Genomic DNA, 15,486 nt, shown 5'->3' with positions numbered 1-15,486 from the left:
CAGGAATGATACTTGTATTTTTTGTCTCTGAAAGTGCTTGTTTTGTCACTGAAATTGTACAGGAGAAAAATCAGAAAACCATTTTCCCCCAAAATATATCTAGATAGATAGATAGATCTCTATCTGTATATCTCTGTCTATCTATATATAGAGATATATATGTCAGAAAATGTAATGTGAATGAAAGAAAAGAAGAAAGAAAGATATTTTTATTTATTAAATTTTACAATTCACTGAGAAGACAGGAGCAGTTTGGGGTGAGGTATGAGTGGAGAAGTTTTGGATGAAAACATGTGAAACCAGCACAGCTGTCCTAACAGTGCACTTTCTATTCATTAAGAAGTTCATATTTCCAACATGAAAATAAATTCTGAAAATTTTAATACTGTATTATAATTTTGTTGTTTCCTGATTCCACGGTGTCTATCTGTGCCAATGTGCTAGGTTGCTTATATTGGAACCCAAAAAATTCTGCAGCTCTATCTAGAAAGTCATTTCAAGAACATTTAAATGAGTGACCTTTTTACATATATACAAACCATTAACAAAAGTGGAGAAATTCAGTATCTGCCATACCAAAAGTTTCCTTACAATATAAAGATACCCAATCTTGATCTATCTATCTATTGAGAGAGATATATATATATATATATATATCATGAACTCCTTTACTTTCCATCACCTGGAGTTTTATATATACATATAAATATTTATATTATATATAACAAATATATAAATAATATTATATATTAAATATAGAAAAATATTATATAATGAATATATAAATATAACACTCCAGGTGATGGAAAGTCTATCATCTCCATTAGGAATGGTTCCCCTTGTTTTTAATTATCTTCCTTTATGTTGGATATTCAGTCAGGGATTTTTTCTATGAAAGTCATTCACTGGGTTTTGCTATGCTCTCTCTCAATAAAACATGTCTAAGAGGTGTTCTTCCTGCATTGGCTGTTATAAATGATATTCTAAATGTCATTATCTCTTCTCATTGATTAGAGTGGTAGGTGTGGGTATGGGTTGAAAGGTCGCAACAAAGTATTGTGTAGACAATTCCCATTAAAATTCAGTAGGCAACCACATCTGACTCCCCTTATAATTCTTTGAAAAATCTTATCTTACATTGTCCAGGCTCTGTTATTTCAATAAGATACTAAAAAAAACCCAAACCTAACAAACATGCTCATGACATCTTCCTTCTCTTCTTTGTGCAGGCAAGCTCAAGCTGCAAGAATGGAAAAGGCGAACCAAACCTCAGTAAAGGAGTTCATCATCGTGGGATTCCCCAACCTCAGGCTGTTTAAAATTCTTTTCTTCCTCATTCTTATGGTAATCTACGTCCTGACACTCATGGGCAACACGCTGATCATAGCCTTGGTGTGGAGGGATTGTCGCCTACATTCCCCCATGTACTGGTTCCTCTGCAACTTATCCTTTTCAGGTTTTTGGTTCACCACCGTCATCCTCCCCAAAACCATGGAAAGTATTGTGTCAGACAACCACATGATTTCTTTCTCTAGCTGCATCACTCAAACTTATTTCTATTTCTTCCTGGGCACATCTGAGTACATCCTAGTGGCTGTGATGTCCTTTGATAGGTACATTGCCATTTGCAAGCCGTTGCATTACCCCATCATCATGAGTGGACAGCTGACGCTGCAGTTGGTTATTTGCACTTGGATGGGAGCATTTGCATCAGTTTTGTGCCCCACCATACTTGTGTCCCAGTTACCATTCTGTGGCCCCAATGTCATCAACCATTTCTTCTGTGACATAAGGCCTCTCTTGCAGCTGGCTTGTGTGGACACCAGTCTCATTGAAAGGGTCAACTCCACATTTGCATCTCTGGTTGTGCTTAGCTCACTGTTCCTAACAACAGTGTCCTACTTCTATATCATCCACACTATCCTGCATATCCCATCTGCCATAGGACGCCAGAAGACATTTTCCACCTGTGCAGCCCACATCACTGTTGCTTCCATCTTCTACAGCTGCTCTATTTTCATGTACGTCCTGCCCAAAAAGCTGCACTCCTCAGACTTCTACAAATTGGTGGCTTTCCTTCACACTGTCATCACTCCTTTGCTCAACCCTTTCATATACACACTGAGGAATGAGAAAGTCCAGATTGTATTTAAAGAGACTCTCAGACAGAGAACTGGGAATGTTTCAGAAAGGTTCTGACATGTAAATTAGGGCTAACATTAGGAAATTAGGAGACTTTAAAAGAGGGTTAAGAATTATGTTTTTAAAATTCTGTCTGTGTCTAATATCGTTGCATTTTTAGGAAAATAAGTCTTCCCTTCCACTCCAAATATTCTTCCCAAATTAATTCATACAGCTGAGTGAAGGGACAAATCAGACAGCAACTATGGTTGTGCTCTTTGCCTTCCTGAGAATGTTTGATCCAAATTACCCCTTTGTAGCTACCAGCTGGTTTTCATCTGAGATTCTTAAATTTTCTGAGGCAGACAAATCATTATGCATTACAGAAATTTCCCTTTGCTTTTCATTTTTTCTTCCCTGTGCAAAGCATGCATTGCTTGCGTTATTAACATGGGACTGTGTTACAAGCACAAGGCTGGGATGCAGTTAATCTGTATTCTGGTAGGAGTTCAGAATACTGCCTCAGAGTCCCCACTGAAATGCAATGGTGTTTCCATTGGAAACCTTTCAGGATCTTTTGAAATGCCAGCTTATGTTACCCAATGAGCTACCTACTTGTTTGATTGGAGCAGGAACAAATCATTGTATCAGACGTGAATTTCCATATCTCCTAGTCTCCTACTGGATTGATCACTTAATGCTGCAGTGAAATTTGTAACACTGAGCTTCAAAATCAGTTACAGACCAACCTATCCATAAAGGAACTGTCTCGTAGCCCTTGTCTGTTTGAAGTTGTTGTTTTTTTTTTAACTCAAAAGCACAGAGACCTTTGACAGCAATGCCCAGGTCAATTTTTTTTTAAAAATTGTTAAGAAACTCATATTATAGATCTCTCATCGGAAGAAATTTTGGAAGTGACTTTTTTACCCATCTCCTGTTCATTACTGGGGGTATTAGTGATCTAGGTATTCTTGAATACCTATCTGGGCCCTTCTCTCTTACTTAGGTACCTATAGATTTCCCTGCAAACTGTTCCAACCACCCAGTGACAAACTAACCAGTACCAAAAGCCTGTTCATCCATTCTCTTGGAAGGGTAGCCAAGAGAGGCAGCTCTGTGTGGTTCAATGAGAAGGATGCTTCTTCCCTGGAAGGAGAAGGGGTTGTGGTTCCATATTGTTCCCATCTCAGAATAGGACAGACACTTCTCCAGTGCTCTTTAGTGATTTTATCTAAAACCTATTTAAAGAACAAGTGCAGTTGTTCCACTTGTAGTGAAGGACTGGAGAGGGCATCGGATTATGCCTGACTTTTGGCCTGGTGGGAGAAGCATTGTGCTAGGAAGCCAGGTGTACAGGAGCAAACCCCTTTGCAGGTAGGCAGGGTCAAAATGAGGTCCCTGGCTTTTGGTAAGGAACCAAAACACAGGACTCTTGAGTTAGAAGATGAGGGTGTCTCTTTCCCACCTTTTGGGTATGTGTGCAGGAAGGAAGAGGATCCCAAACTGTGTGGAAGTAAGAAAAGCTGCAGTCATGTGGATGCATATGCACCTTTCGGTTTGTAAAACGAAATAAAATGTAACCCCAAGAATTTCTGAATACTAACCTGTATGGTTAGTGTGTATCCATGGGTACTTGGTAGGAGTTGTCAAGTGAGGGAGGTGTGAACTAGGAGAGTCATTAGATGAAAAGAAATAATTCAGAAAGACATGAAGAGACTTCCCAAAGATAAGAGAGGAGCAAGCTAGTAGCCAGGTCCCAATGCTAGAAGCTCTCCTTTGAAAAAGGGGAGAATATCTCACAAAAAGTTCATTTGAGATGGTGGGCCATTCAATGAATCTCCCTGAAGTTGCAACTATAGTATAAATTGCATAATGTATACATATGGGATGGTAGCGCACTAAATCTCAGGTTTTTTGTGCTACTTTTATTTGGGAGGGGGACAGACAGTGGGGAGAATACAGACTTTCTAGGTGCGACTGGGAACGAAACTGGACCGCATTTGCTGGTTTCTATACCAATGTGCCTTGCATTCCTTGGAGCGATTAATTAACAAAAGGAGTGCAAGGCCAATGACGTCACATCAGTTTAACCTGTTGATTCATATTGGGAATGCTAGCTTTTTCAGGGCATACAGGCTGTGAAAGAAATGCAGACACATTAAGAAGCACTTGGCTCCAGGAGCCTTGCCCTGTCCATGTGTGATGGTGAGGTGTAAACCAAGAATTCATGCCTGAGTGAGCCATCATAAATGTGGTGTTTCTGTTCTCAGGAGAAGAGGTCCTTAATAGATAAACAAGAGGGAGTTTATACTCCCAGCTCCCTTTTTCAGGTTTACTTCTGATGAGTAGTCACAGGCAGAGCTCTGGGGTTTTTTTCGAGAGAGAGAGGACTAGGAGGGGGACAGTTGTGTGAGTAAGGAGGAATCTTATTTTTCTTTATTACATTTTACAGTTCACTGAAAAGACATTAGCTGTTTGTGGTGAGGTAGTTTTGGATTAAAACATTTGAAACCAGCTCCACATAAAGAAATAGTTAGGCTGTAGTTAAAGAAGGACATATATTGGAGTCCTATTAACACAGTTTCTATTTATCAGGAAGAAGTTTGTATTTCTAACATGAAAATACATTATGAAATTATGACCATTCTAATTCTGTTGTTTGCTAGTTTCTCGGCATCTATCTGTGCCAATGTGCTAGGTAGTTTATACTGAAACCCAAACAAATGTGTAACTCCATCTAGAAAACCATTTCAAGATCATTTAAATGAGTGACCTTTCAGGTAATAAAATAAGGGAAGTGGAGAAAATCAGCAGCTGATATGTCAACAGTTTCCTTATAGTATAATGTACCCCAATTCTGATTAAAGGACAAAAACCAAGAAAACAAACAAAAAAAACCCTCCAGGTGCTTGGAAGTCCATCATCTCCATTCGGAAATGTTCTCCTCGTTTGTCATTTTTTCCCCTTTATGTTGGATATTCAGTCAGGGATTTTCTCTTTGACAGTCATGCATTGGGTATTGCTCTGCTCTTACTCAATAAAGCATGTCTAAGAGGTCTTTTTTTTTCCTGCTTTGGCTGTTATAAATGATATTCTAAATGTCATTATCTCTCCTCATTGATTAGAGTGGTAGGAGTGGGTTCGGGTTGGGTTGAAAGCTTGCAACAAAGTGCTGTGTAAACAATTCCCATTAAAATTCAGTAGACATCCACATCAAACTTCCCTTATAATCCTTATAATTCTTTGAAAAACCTTATCTGAAATTGTCCAAGCTCCTTTATTTCAGTAAGATACAGGGAGGTGGGCAAGGGGGAGGAAACATGCTCATGGTATCTTTCTTCTCTTCCATGTGCAGGTGAGATAAAGCTGTAAAAATGGAAAAGGAGAACCAGACCTCAATAAAGGAGTTCATCATTGAGGGATTCCCCAAACTCAGTTGGTTTAAAATTCTTGTCTTGTCTTCTTACTTCTTCTGGTAATCTATGTACTGACGCTCATGGGCAACACGGTAATCATAGCCTTGGTGTGGAGGGATTATCGCTTTCATTCCCCCATGGACTGGTTGCTCTGCAACTTGTCCTTTTCAGGCTTTTGGTTCACAACCAAATGAACTTGAGGAAGTAACAAGAGCTGCAATCATCTGAATGCATACGCGCTTTCAGTCTGCACTATGGTATAAGACTTAAGCCCAGGAATTTCTGTTCTCAGCATGCATCAATGGGGCCCTGGTAGGAGCTGTCACGTGAGGGATGTGTGGGCCAGGAAAGAGATGAAGGGACTTCCCAAAGATGAGGGGGAGCTGTATGGCAGAACCCGATGGGTTCCCAGTACCATGGAGCAGCTCGTAGCCAGGCCCCTACCTGGAGCTTTCCTTTGAAGAAGGGGGTGAATATATCACAAAAGTCAGCCTTACATTTTGAGATTAAACATTACTCAGTGCACACGGAGCACAAGGCACCTGAAGCTCTGTTGTCAGGGAAAGACTTAGGCCTGTATCAGTGCAGGGGCCTTGGATCTGGATCCCTGCACAAGTCAGAATTTCAGGCAATGTGAAAAGGGGAAGAGGAACTGAGAGGAGACCAGGCCCTCAGAGGCTTTTTGTACGGGAGGGAGTGAGGCAGGAGGCACTGTGCTTCTCTTGTACAATAGTAAGTCGCTGTGTCTGCCAATGTGAGTCTTGCAATCTGCAGCTTTGCTGTGGAGTCGTTGGTGGAAGGGGTCACACGCTCTTTGAAGTCATTCGCAATGTAGGTGGCATGCCCTGTCCTAAAGGCTGCCATCCACACCAGGCCTTTTCCATCAGCTTGACGGAGCCAGTGCATAAGGTAGTCGTTGATGTTGTAGCCAGAGGTGTCACAGGTGAGGATAATGGATTCCCCTGGCCGAGCAAACACCGAACCTGGCTGGGTTAAAGTGACCGCTCCCACAGCACCTGTTAAATAGGAAAAGCTGAACAATCACAGGAAGTGACAGTCTTCATCAGGCCAGGACACCACTCCGCATGCAGCAGACACTGCAGAGGAGAATGCCAGAGCCACACAAGTCATCGATTTCCTTCAAACCTAAACTACTCCCCAGTCGAACCAGAGACAATGTAATGGTGCTCACCTGGCAAGAGGCAGCATGAGAGAATGCAAAGATAATGAAGCAAACCCATGGTGGCTGGTCTCCCTTTGCTTTAGGCTAGTGGGTTAGGGTAAAATATTCCCTCTGCTGTAACAGCTCTTTCATACCCGTGGGTCTTATAGCCTGGCAAAGCAGGCAAATGATTTTGCATGTGAAAAGATGCCCTTCTCCATTTACACTATATTCTCCTCCCCTTCACCCACTTGCTCCCGCCTGGCCAATGAAGAACAAATCAATTTTCAGCATCAGTTTATTAAATCCTGGAAAAAGTGATAATTGAAGACATCTTCAAAATATGTTTTCTTCATTTCCAATCTATATTTGAACATTAGATGAGAAAAAGGAATGATGAGTGTGAAAAGCAGAGATGATACTTGTTTTCCTTTTCTTTGAAAGTGCTGCTCTTTGTTCTTCAAAATCTCCAAGTGTGCAATGAGAATTTTTTTTTCCCCCCAGAACGGATTTTTCTTTTGTTAGGACTCAGAAAAATGTGAATGAAAGAAAAGGAGAGAGGAGGACAGGTTTTTTTTTTCTTTATTAAATGTTACACTTCAATAAAGAGAGACCAGTGTTTGGGGCAAGGTAGGAATAGGGAAGTTTTGAATGATAACATTGGAAACCAGCTCCAGTTAAAGTAGTAATTAGGAAGAAATGCTCATGTTTCTAATCTGTAAATCCTTTATGCAATTTTGAATATTATAATTTTGTTGTTTGCTTATTTCTTGTTTCCATCTGTGGCAGTTTATATCAAAACCAAAGGAAATCTCTAGCTCTATTTAAGAAGCCAGTTAAAGATCATTTAAATGAGTGAACTTTTTGGACATACACAAATTAAAAATGTAAGGGGGGCAATTCAATAGCTACTGAGTCCATCGTTTCCTTATATTATAAAGTTACCTGACCTTGATTTAAAAAAAAACAAACCCAAAAAACAAAAAACCTCCATGTGATGGAAAGTCCACCATCTCCATTAGGAACTTTTCCCCTGGTTTTGAGTTCTCTTCCATTATGTTGGATATTCAGTGAGGGTTTTATCTTTGATAGTCATTCTCTGAGTATGCTCCCTGCATTGGCCCTCATAAATGATCTTCTAAATGCCATTAGAACTTCTCATTCATTAGTTAGGATAGTAGGGGTGGGTATGGGTTGCAGGATTGGAACAAAGTATTGTGCAGACAATTCAGTAGACACCAACATTTAAAGTCCCCATATAACTCTTTAAAAAAAGTCGTATCTTAATTTAGCCAAACTCTTTCATTTCAATAAAATATGGGCACAAATTATGCTGAAGGCATTTCCTTTTCTTTTTTATGCAGGGGTGCTCAAGATGCAGCTACGGGGAAGGAGAACCAGACCTCAGTGGAGGAGTTCATCAGTGCGGTGTTCCCTAACCTTAGTCAATTTTGAATTCGTGTCTTTCTCATTCTTCTGGTAATCTATGGACTGACACTCACGGGCAACACGCTGATCATAGCCTTGGTGTGGAGGGATTATGGCCTTCATTCCCCCATTCACTGGTTCCTGAGCAACTTGTCCTTTTCAGGCTTTTGGTTCACCATCCTCATCCTCCCCAAAACCATGCACAATCTCATGTCAGACAACCACAAGATTTATTGTGTCTGCCTGCATCTCCCAAAACGATCTCTATTTCTTCTTTGGCGCCTCCGAGAACATTGTGGTGGCTGTGACGTCCTTTGATAGATACGTTGTCAGTTGTAAACTGTTGCATTGCCCACCGCCATGAGTGCACAGCTGATGCTGCAGTTGGTGGTTTGCACGTGGAGGGGAGCATATTTATCAGTTCTGTGTCCCACCAATCTTGTGTCCCTCTTACCATGCTGTGGGCCGAATGTCATCAACCATTTCTTCTGTGACATAAGGCCTCTGCTGAAGCTGGCTTGTGTGGACACCAGTTGCATTGAAAAGGCCATCTCCACACACAGCCATGGGTAGTGCTCAACTCCCTGTTCCTAACAACAGTGTCCTACTTGTCCACCATCCACACAATACTGTGTAGCCCATCGACCAAAGGGCACCAGAAGGCATTCTCCACCTGTGCAGCCCACATCGTAGTTGCTTCCATCTTCTACAGCTCTTCTATATTCATGCACATCCTGCCCAAAAAACTGCACTCCTCAGAGTTTACAAATCAGTTTCCTTTATTCACACTGCCATCACTCCTTTGCTCAACCCTTTGAAATACACGCTGGAGAATGAGAAAGTGCAGATTGTTTTTCCTTCTTTGTTTTCTGTCTCACCGGGCACGCATTGCTTGCATTATGAAAATGAGGCTGCATTACAAGCACAGGACTGGGACGCAGGGGGTCTGTGTCCAGCCAGGAGTTCAGAACAGAACTCAGCATCCCCCTCCAAAACACAGAAATATTTCCATAGGAACCCATTCAGGGTCTTTGGAAATGCCAGTTATGTTACCCAATGAGTTGCCTACTTCTGCAATAGGAACAGAAACACATCACTGTATCCCATCAGCATGTCCACGTCTCCCAGTCTCCTACTGGATGCATCACAAGATGCTACAGGAAAATTTGAACACTGAGCTTCAAAATAAATTACAGACCAACCTATCCATAAATGAACTGCCTTCCTAGCCCTTGTACCACCCCACATCCCTCTTTTTCACATACAGATATCAGTACAGACAGTATTAACCACCCTGTAACAAGGTAGGCCAGAGACAGGCAATTATTTTGGGCAGAGGACCGCTTACTGAGTTTTGGCAAGCCATTGAGGGCCACGTGACAGGTAGCCAGGGGAAGATGAAAATTTATTTTCTAAATTTTTTAGGGGCTCTACAGGCCTGCTAGAATGGCCTGTTGGGTTGCATCCAGCCCACGGGCTGCATTTCGCCCACCCCTGAGCTAGGCAGTACCAAAAACCCTTGAATCCATTTCCTTGCAAGGATACTTGCCAAGAAAGGCAGCTCTGTGTGGTTCGGTGAGAAGGCTGATGATGCCCTGGAAGGAGAAGGAGTTTGGGAACCATGATGCACGCAGCTCCAAATGGGACAGTAAGTTCTCCACTGCTGTTTAGCCATTTCACCCAAACCTAGTTAAAGGGCAGGTGTAGCTGCTCCACTTCCAAAAGAGGTCTACGGAGGGCAAAGAAAGGTGTCTGATTGTGGCCTGGTGGGAGTGGCATTGTACTAGGAAGCAGAATATACAGGATCAAACCCCTTTGCAGAAAGGGGAGTCAAACTGGGATCCCTGGCTCTTTGGAACCCTCCCCCCCCCCAAACATGAGACTCTTAAGTTAGGAGGTGAGGGTGCCCCCTTCCCTCCTTTTGGGTATGCGGGCAGGAGGAAACTAGTACCCGAAGTCTGTAGAAGTAACAAGAGCTGCAATCATCTGAATGCATACGCGCTTTCAGTCTGCACTATGATATAAGACTTAAGCCCAGGAATTTCTGTTCTCAGCATGCATCAATGGGGCCTTGGTAGGAGCTGTCACGTGAGGGATGTGCGGGCCATGAAAGAGATGAAGGGACTTCCCAAAGATGAGGGGGAGCTGTATGGCAGAACTGGATGGGTTCCCAGTACCATGGAGCAGCTTGTAGCCAGGCCCCTACCTGGAGCTTTCCTTTGAAGAAGGGGGTGAATATATCACAAAAGTCAGCCTTACATTTTGAGATTAAACATTACTCAGTGCACATGGAGCACAAGGCACCTGAAGCTCTGTTGTCAGGGAAAGACTTAGGCCTGTATCAGTGCAGGGGCCTTGGATCTGGGTCCCTGCACAGGCCTGAATTTCAGGCAATGTGAAAAGGGGAAGAGGAACTGAGAGGAGACCAGGCCCTCAGAGGCTTTTTGTACGGGAGGGAGTGAGGCAGGAGGCACTGTGCTTCTCTTGTACAATAGTAAGTCGCTGTGTCTGCCAATGTGAGTCTTGCAATCTGCAGCTTTGCTGTGGAGCCACTGGTGGAAGGGGTCACACGCCCTTTGAACTCATTCGCAATGTAGGTGGCATGCCCTGTCCTAAAGGCTGCCATCCACACCAGGCCTTTTCCATCAGCTTGACGGAGCCAGTGCATATGGTGGTCGTTGATGTTGTAGCCAGAGGTGCCACAGGTGAGGGTAATGGATTCCCCTGGTCGAGCAAATGCAGAACCTGGCTGGGTTAAAGTGACCGCTCCCACAGCACCTGTTAAAAAGGAAAAGCTGAACAATCACAGGAAGTGACAGTCTTCATCAGGCCAGGACACCACTCCGCATGCAGCAGACACTGCAGAGGAGAATGCCAGAGCCACACAAGTCATCGATTTCCTTCAAACCTAAACTACTCCCCAGTCGAACCAGAGACAATGTAATGGTGGTCACCTGGCAAGAGGCAGCACGAGAGAATGCAAAGATAATGAAGCACACCCATGGTGGCTGATCTCCCTTTGCTTCAGGCTGGTAGTTAGTGTAAAAAATTCCCTCTGCTGTAACAGCGCTTTCATACCCATGGCTCTTATAGCCTGCAAAGCAGGCAAATGATTTTGCATGTCAAAAGATGCCCTTCACACTGTATTCTCCTCCCCTTCGCCCACTTGCTCCCACCTGGTAGGACAGGCACCCAGGCGATCTCACGTCAGACAGCAGGTCTGAAGTGGCCTCTCGCACATCGATGGCCAAACCCAATTAGCATGCACTGAGTCCTTGATTCTCTTCTTAAACCCTGTTCCTTGCTCTCCAGTATAGTCCCCATCTCATGCGATGAGAGGAAGGGACTGTATGCTTCCCAGTAGATCATTATTTCAATTCAACAGTGCTTTCCTATGTCTGCTGCCACCAGAAGCTGCAATTGTGTGTATGGAAGCCAGTAGTAGAAAACCCTATTGCTCTGAGACTGTCCTTCCGATCCCTGGTAAGGTGGAGAGGAATGCTTGTTTCCTCACATGATCTGAGATCTTGGGCCCTTCAGTGAGTCTCCCTGCAGTTGGCATTATAGTTGTATAATAAAGAAACAGGAGATGGTAGCACAATAGATCTGAGTTCTTTGTGCTACTGGTAGCTGGAAGAGGGGCAGGCAGTGGGGAGGACACAGACTTTCTAGCCATGGCTGCAAAAGGAACGGGAAGCCGCGTGCTAATCCCTGAACCAATGCATCTTGTCTGCCTTCCTGAGGACCTGTCCTCAGCAGGAGAAGTGCAAGACCATGGATGAATTCATGGCTGAGTGAGCCGTTATACACGTTTCTTTTCTGTTCTCAGGAAAAGAAGTCTTTAATGGATACCCAAGAGGGTGCTTATACCTCCAGGTCCCCTTTCAGGTTTGCTTCTGATAAATAGTTAAAGGCAGAGCTCAGGTTTTCCATGTGAGAAAGGACTAGGAGGGGCACAGCTGTATGGATTATGGATAAAGTTGTGCTGTTGTGGACTCTGAGATAAAATGAGCAGCTTTCTAACCATCGACAGCAGACTGCCTGCATTATTGCCAGCAGCAATTTCTTGAAATGGGTATGGCATACCCCTTATGGAGCAATGCCCTTTCAAAATCATATTTTCTTTACATACAAAGTGTGCAGCCATTAAATTTGCATTCGGTTTGAACTAGTAGGAAACAGAGCAGGAGACCGACAAAGAGTTTCTGGAGGCAGCAGCTGGGAGATGCAAGAGGTGACACATTCATAAACTCTTTCTTTGCTCACGATGGGTATTTGGTTACCGAGGGTATTAAACCTGGGATTTTCCAAGGAGCTAAATGGAAGTCTGCACCAAACTCCCATTGACCGTGTGCACCAGAGCAGCCTCAGTCTTATAAGAAAGCGCTGTCCTGACACTGACTCTTGAACCTCCAACACAGTAAGTACCACTTCAATCCACGGGAAATCACCCAGGGTGTTTTGGGGTTAACTTGAAAGGAGGGCACAGCATCCAGCACAGTTATACTCGCTGCCAACTTGAAGAAGGGCTATAGAAAAAAGTCTTAATGCAGTTTAGTGGAATGGTATATTGGCTGTCCAATGAAGAAAAAATCACTTTTCAGCATCAGTTTATTAAAAAGCGAAAATTGAAGACAAATTCAAAATATATTTTCTTCATTTCCAATCTATATTTGAACATTAGATGAGGAAAAGGAATGACGATTGTGGAAAAGCAGAGATGATACTTGTTTCCTTTTCTTTGAAAGCGCTGCTCTTTGTTCTTCAAAATCTCCAGGTGTGCAACGAGGAAAAAAAAAATACCTAGAACGGATTTTTCTCTTGTTAGGACTCAGAAAGATGTGAATGAAAGAAAAGGAGAAAGGAGGACAGGTTTTTTTTCCTTTATTAAATGTTACAGTATACTAAAAAGACACCAGTGTTTGGGGCAAGGTAGGAATAAGGAAGGGTTGACTGATAGCATTGGAAACATTAGGAAGAAATGCTCATGTTTCTAACCTGTAAACCCTTTAGGCAATTTTGAATATTATAATTTTGTTGTTTGCTTGTTTCTTGGTGTCCATCTGTGGCAGTTTATATCAAAACCAAAGGAAATCTCTAGCTCTATTTAAGAAGCCATTTAAAGATAATTTAAATGAGTGAACTTCTTGGAGATACACAAATCAGAAAGGTAAGGGGGGCAATTCAATAGCAAGTAAGTGCATCGTTTCCTTTTATTATAAAATTACCTGATCTTGATTAAAAAAAAACCTCATAAAACTAAAAACCTCCACGTGATGGAAAGTCCAGCATCTCCTTTAGGAACTTTTCCCCTGGTTTTGAGTTCTCTTCCGTTATGTTGGATATTCAGCGAGGGTTTTATCTTTGATAGTCATTCTCTGACTCTGCTCCCTGCGTTGGCCCTCATAAATGATCTTCTAAATGCCATTAGACCTTCTCATATATTAGTTAAGATAGTAGGGGTTGGTATGGGTTGCAGGATTGGAACAAAGTATTGTGTAGACAATTCAGTAGACACCAACATCTAAAGTTCCCATATAACTCTTTGAAAAAAGTTGTAACTTAATTTAGCCAAACTCATTAATTTCACGAAAATAAGGGCAAAAATTGTGCTGATGTAATTTCCCTCTCTTTCTTATACAGGGGTGTTCAAGATGTAGCTATGGAGAAGGAGAACCAGACCTCAGTGAAGGAGTTCATCATCGTGGGATTCCCTAACCTCAGTCAATTTAAAATGCTTTTGTTTCTCATTCTTCTGGTAATCTATGGACTGACGCTCATGGGCAATGCAGTCATCATAGCCTTAGTGTGGGAGGATTATCGCCTACATTCCCCCATGTACTGGTTCCTCTGCAATTTGTCCTTTTCAGGATTTTGGTTCACCACTGTCATCCTCCCCAAAACCATGCAGAGTCTTGTGTCAGACAACCACATGATTTCCTTTTCTGGCTGCATCACCCAAACTTATTTCTATTTCTTCCTGGGCACGTCTGAGTACATCCTAGTGGCTGTGATGTCCTTTGATAGGTACATTGCCATTTGCAAGCCATTGCATTACCCCATCATCATGAGTGGACAGCTGACGCTGAAGTTGGTTATTTGTACTTGGATGGGAGCATTCATATCAGTTCTCTGTCCAATCATCCTTCTCTCCCAGTTTCCATTCTGTGGCCCCAATGTCATCAACCATTTCTTCTGTGACATAAATCCTCTGTTGAAGCTGGCTTGTGTGGACATCAGTCTTATTGAAAAGGTCATCTCCATAACCTCAGCCATTGTAGTGCTTAGCTCACTGTTCCTAACAACAGTGTCCTACTTGTACATCATCCACACTATCCTGCATATCCCGTCTGCTATAGGACGCCAGAAGGCATTCTCCACCTGTGCAGCCCACATCACCGTTGCTTCCATCTTCTACAGCTGCTCCATATTTTTGTACGTTCTGCCCCAAAAGTTGCACTCCTCAGAGTTTTACAAATCAGTGTCCTTCCTTCACACTGTCATCACTCCTTTGCTCAACCCTTTCATATACACACTGAGGAATGAGAAAGTCCGGCTCGTTTTTAAGGAGACTATTAGGCGGAGAATCTGAATCGTTTCACAAGTGGCTTGAGAAGCTCAGCTCATAATATGCAAGTTACAGGGAGCAAATAAGACATTGGAGATTAAAAATAAGTTGTTTAAAATGTCCTTGTATGCCTCATTGCCTTGTATGATATCTTATAATATGAGTTTTCATGCATCTCCCCGCTTCCCCCCCCATATAACTTTTGTAATTATGGGCACAACTGACTGCAGAGAGAAAACTAAACAGTGCCTGTCTTTGTATTATGTTGCCTTCCTGAGACTGCTTGTGTCAAATTTTCCCTTTGCAGTCACCTGCTGGTTTTCTCATGAGGTTATTGTATCTTCCAAGGCAGACAATTTTTTTTTTCCATTAAGAAATCCTCTTCTCCCCTTTTCTCTTTCTTCCTTGCAGTCAGTGCTTGTGGCATAAGTGCAGGGCTGTGTTTATAACAACTGGACCCAGGTTTAGGTGAGCTGAAATCTGAGGGGAATCCTGAAAAGTCTTCAGAGGACCATGAGAAGCAACCTTCAATTCTCCTGTGGTTTAAGGCCTGGAATTTGGATGTCCCCATCTTTTGGGCCAGCATTTTCATCACTGCCTGTTGGGGTTAAAAGAGGAGAGTCTCCTCTTCTATGATGAGTCAGTTGGGGTTTTTGTTAGAGTATAGTTTTGTACCTTGGGAGCATACTCTGCATGTGCATTCACAGATGCATACATATCTCACTAGTCTGTAGCCTACTATATATGTGCAGTAGCTATTACACATGCTTGCAAACAGTTCCAAAATGGCA

General features: G+C 42.6%; 1 protein-coding gene, 1 pseudogene and 1 gene segment (V, D, J or C); 2 read left to right on the top strand and 1 right to left on the bottom strand.

The window, feature by feature from the left end:
* The first annotated feature begins 1,194 nt into the window (after positions 1 to 1,194).
* LOC102380296 (olfactory receptor 6M1-like) lies at positions 1,195 to 2,199 on the top strand. The gene has a single exon (XM_006037437.1). The coding sequence runs from the start codon at positions 1,195 to 1,197 to the stop codon at positions 2,197 to 2,199; it is 1,005 nt and encodes a 334-aa protein (XP_006037499.1).
* Positions 2,200 to 6,161: 3,962 nt separating this feature from the next.
* Positions 6,162 to 6,858, bottom strand: LOC112548341. The segment is given in 2 exon segments: positions 6,162 to 6,553; positions 6,730 to 6,858. Coding segments are annotated over 2 exon segments (441 nt in total).
* Positions 6,859 to 13,252: 6,394 nt separating this feature from the next.
* On the top strand, positions 13,253 to 14,740 carry LOC102380060 (annotated as a pseudogene).
* Positions 14,741 to 15,486: the final 746 nt, after the last annotated feature.

This window comes from Alligator sinensis, unplaced genomic scaffold (assembly GCF_000455745.1).
Source record: "Alligator sinensis unplaced genomic scaffold, ASM45574v1 scaffold526_1, whole genome shotgun sequence".
Classification (NCBI taxonomy): Eukaryota; Metazoa; Chordata; order Crocodylia; family Alligatoridae; genus Alligator; species Alligator sinensis.
This window is presented reverse-complemented; position numbering and strand designations above follow the sequence as displayed.

Excerpts from the sequence above, each read along its gene's own strand:
- LOC102380296 (XM_006037437.1), top strand. The coding sequence starts at position 1,195 with ATGCTCATGACATCTTCCTTCTCTTCTTTGTGCAGGCAAGCTCAAGCT.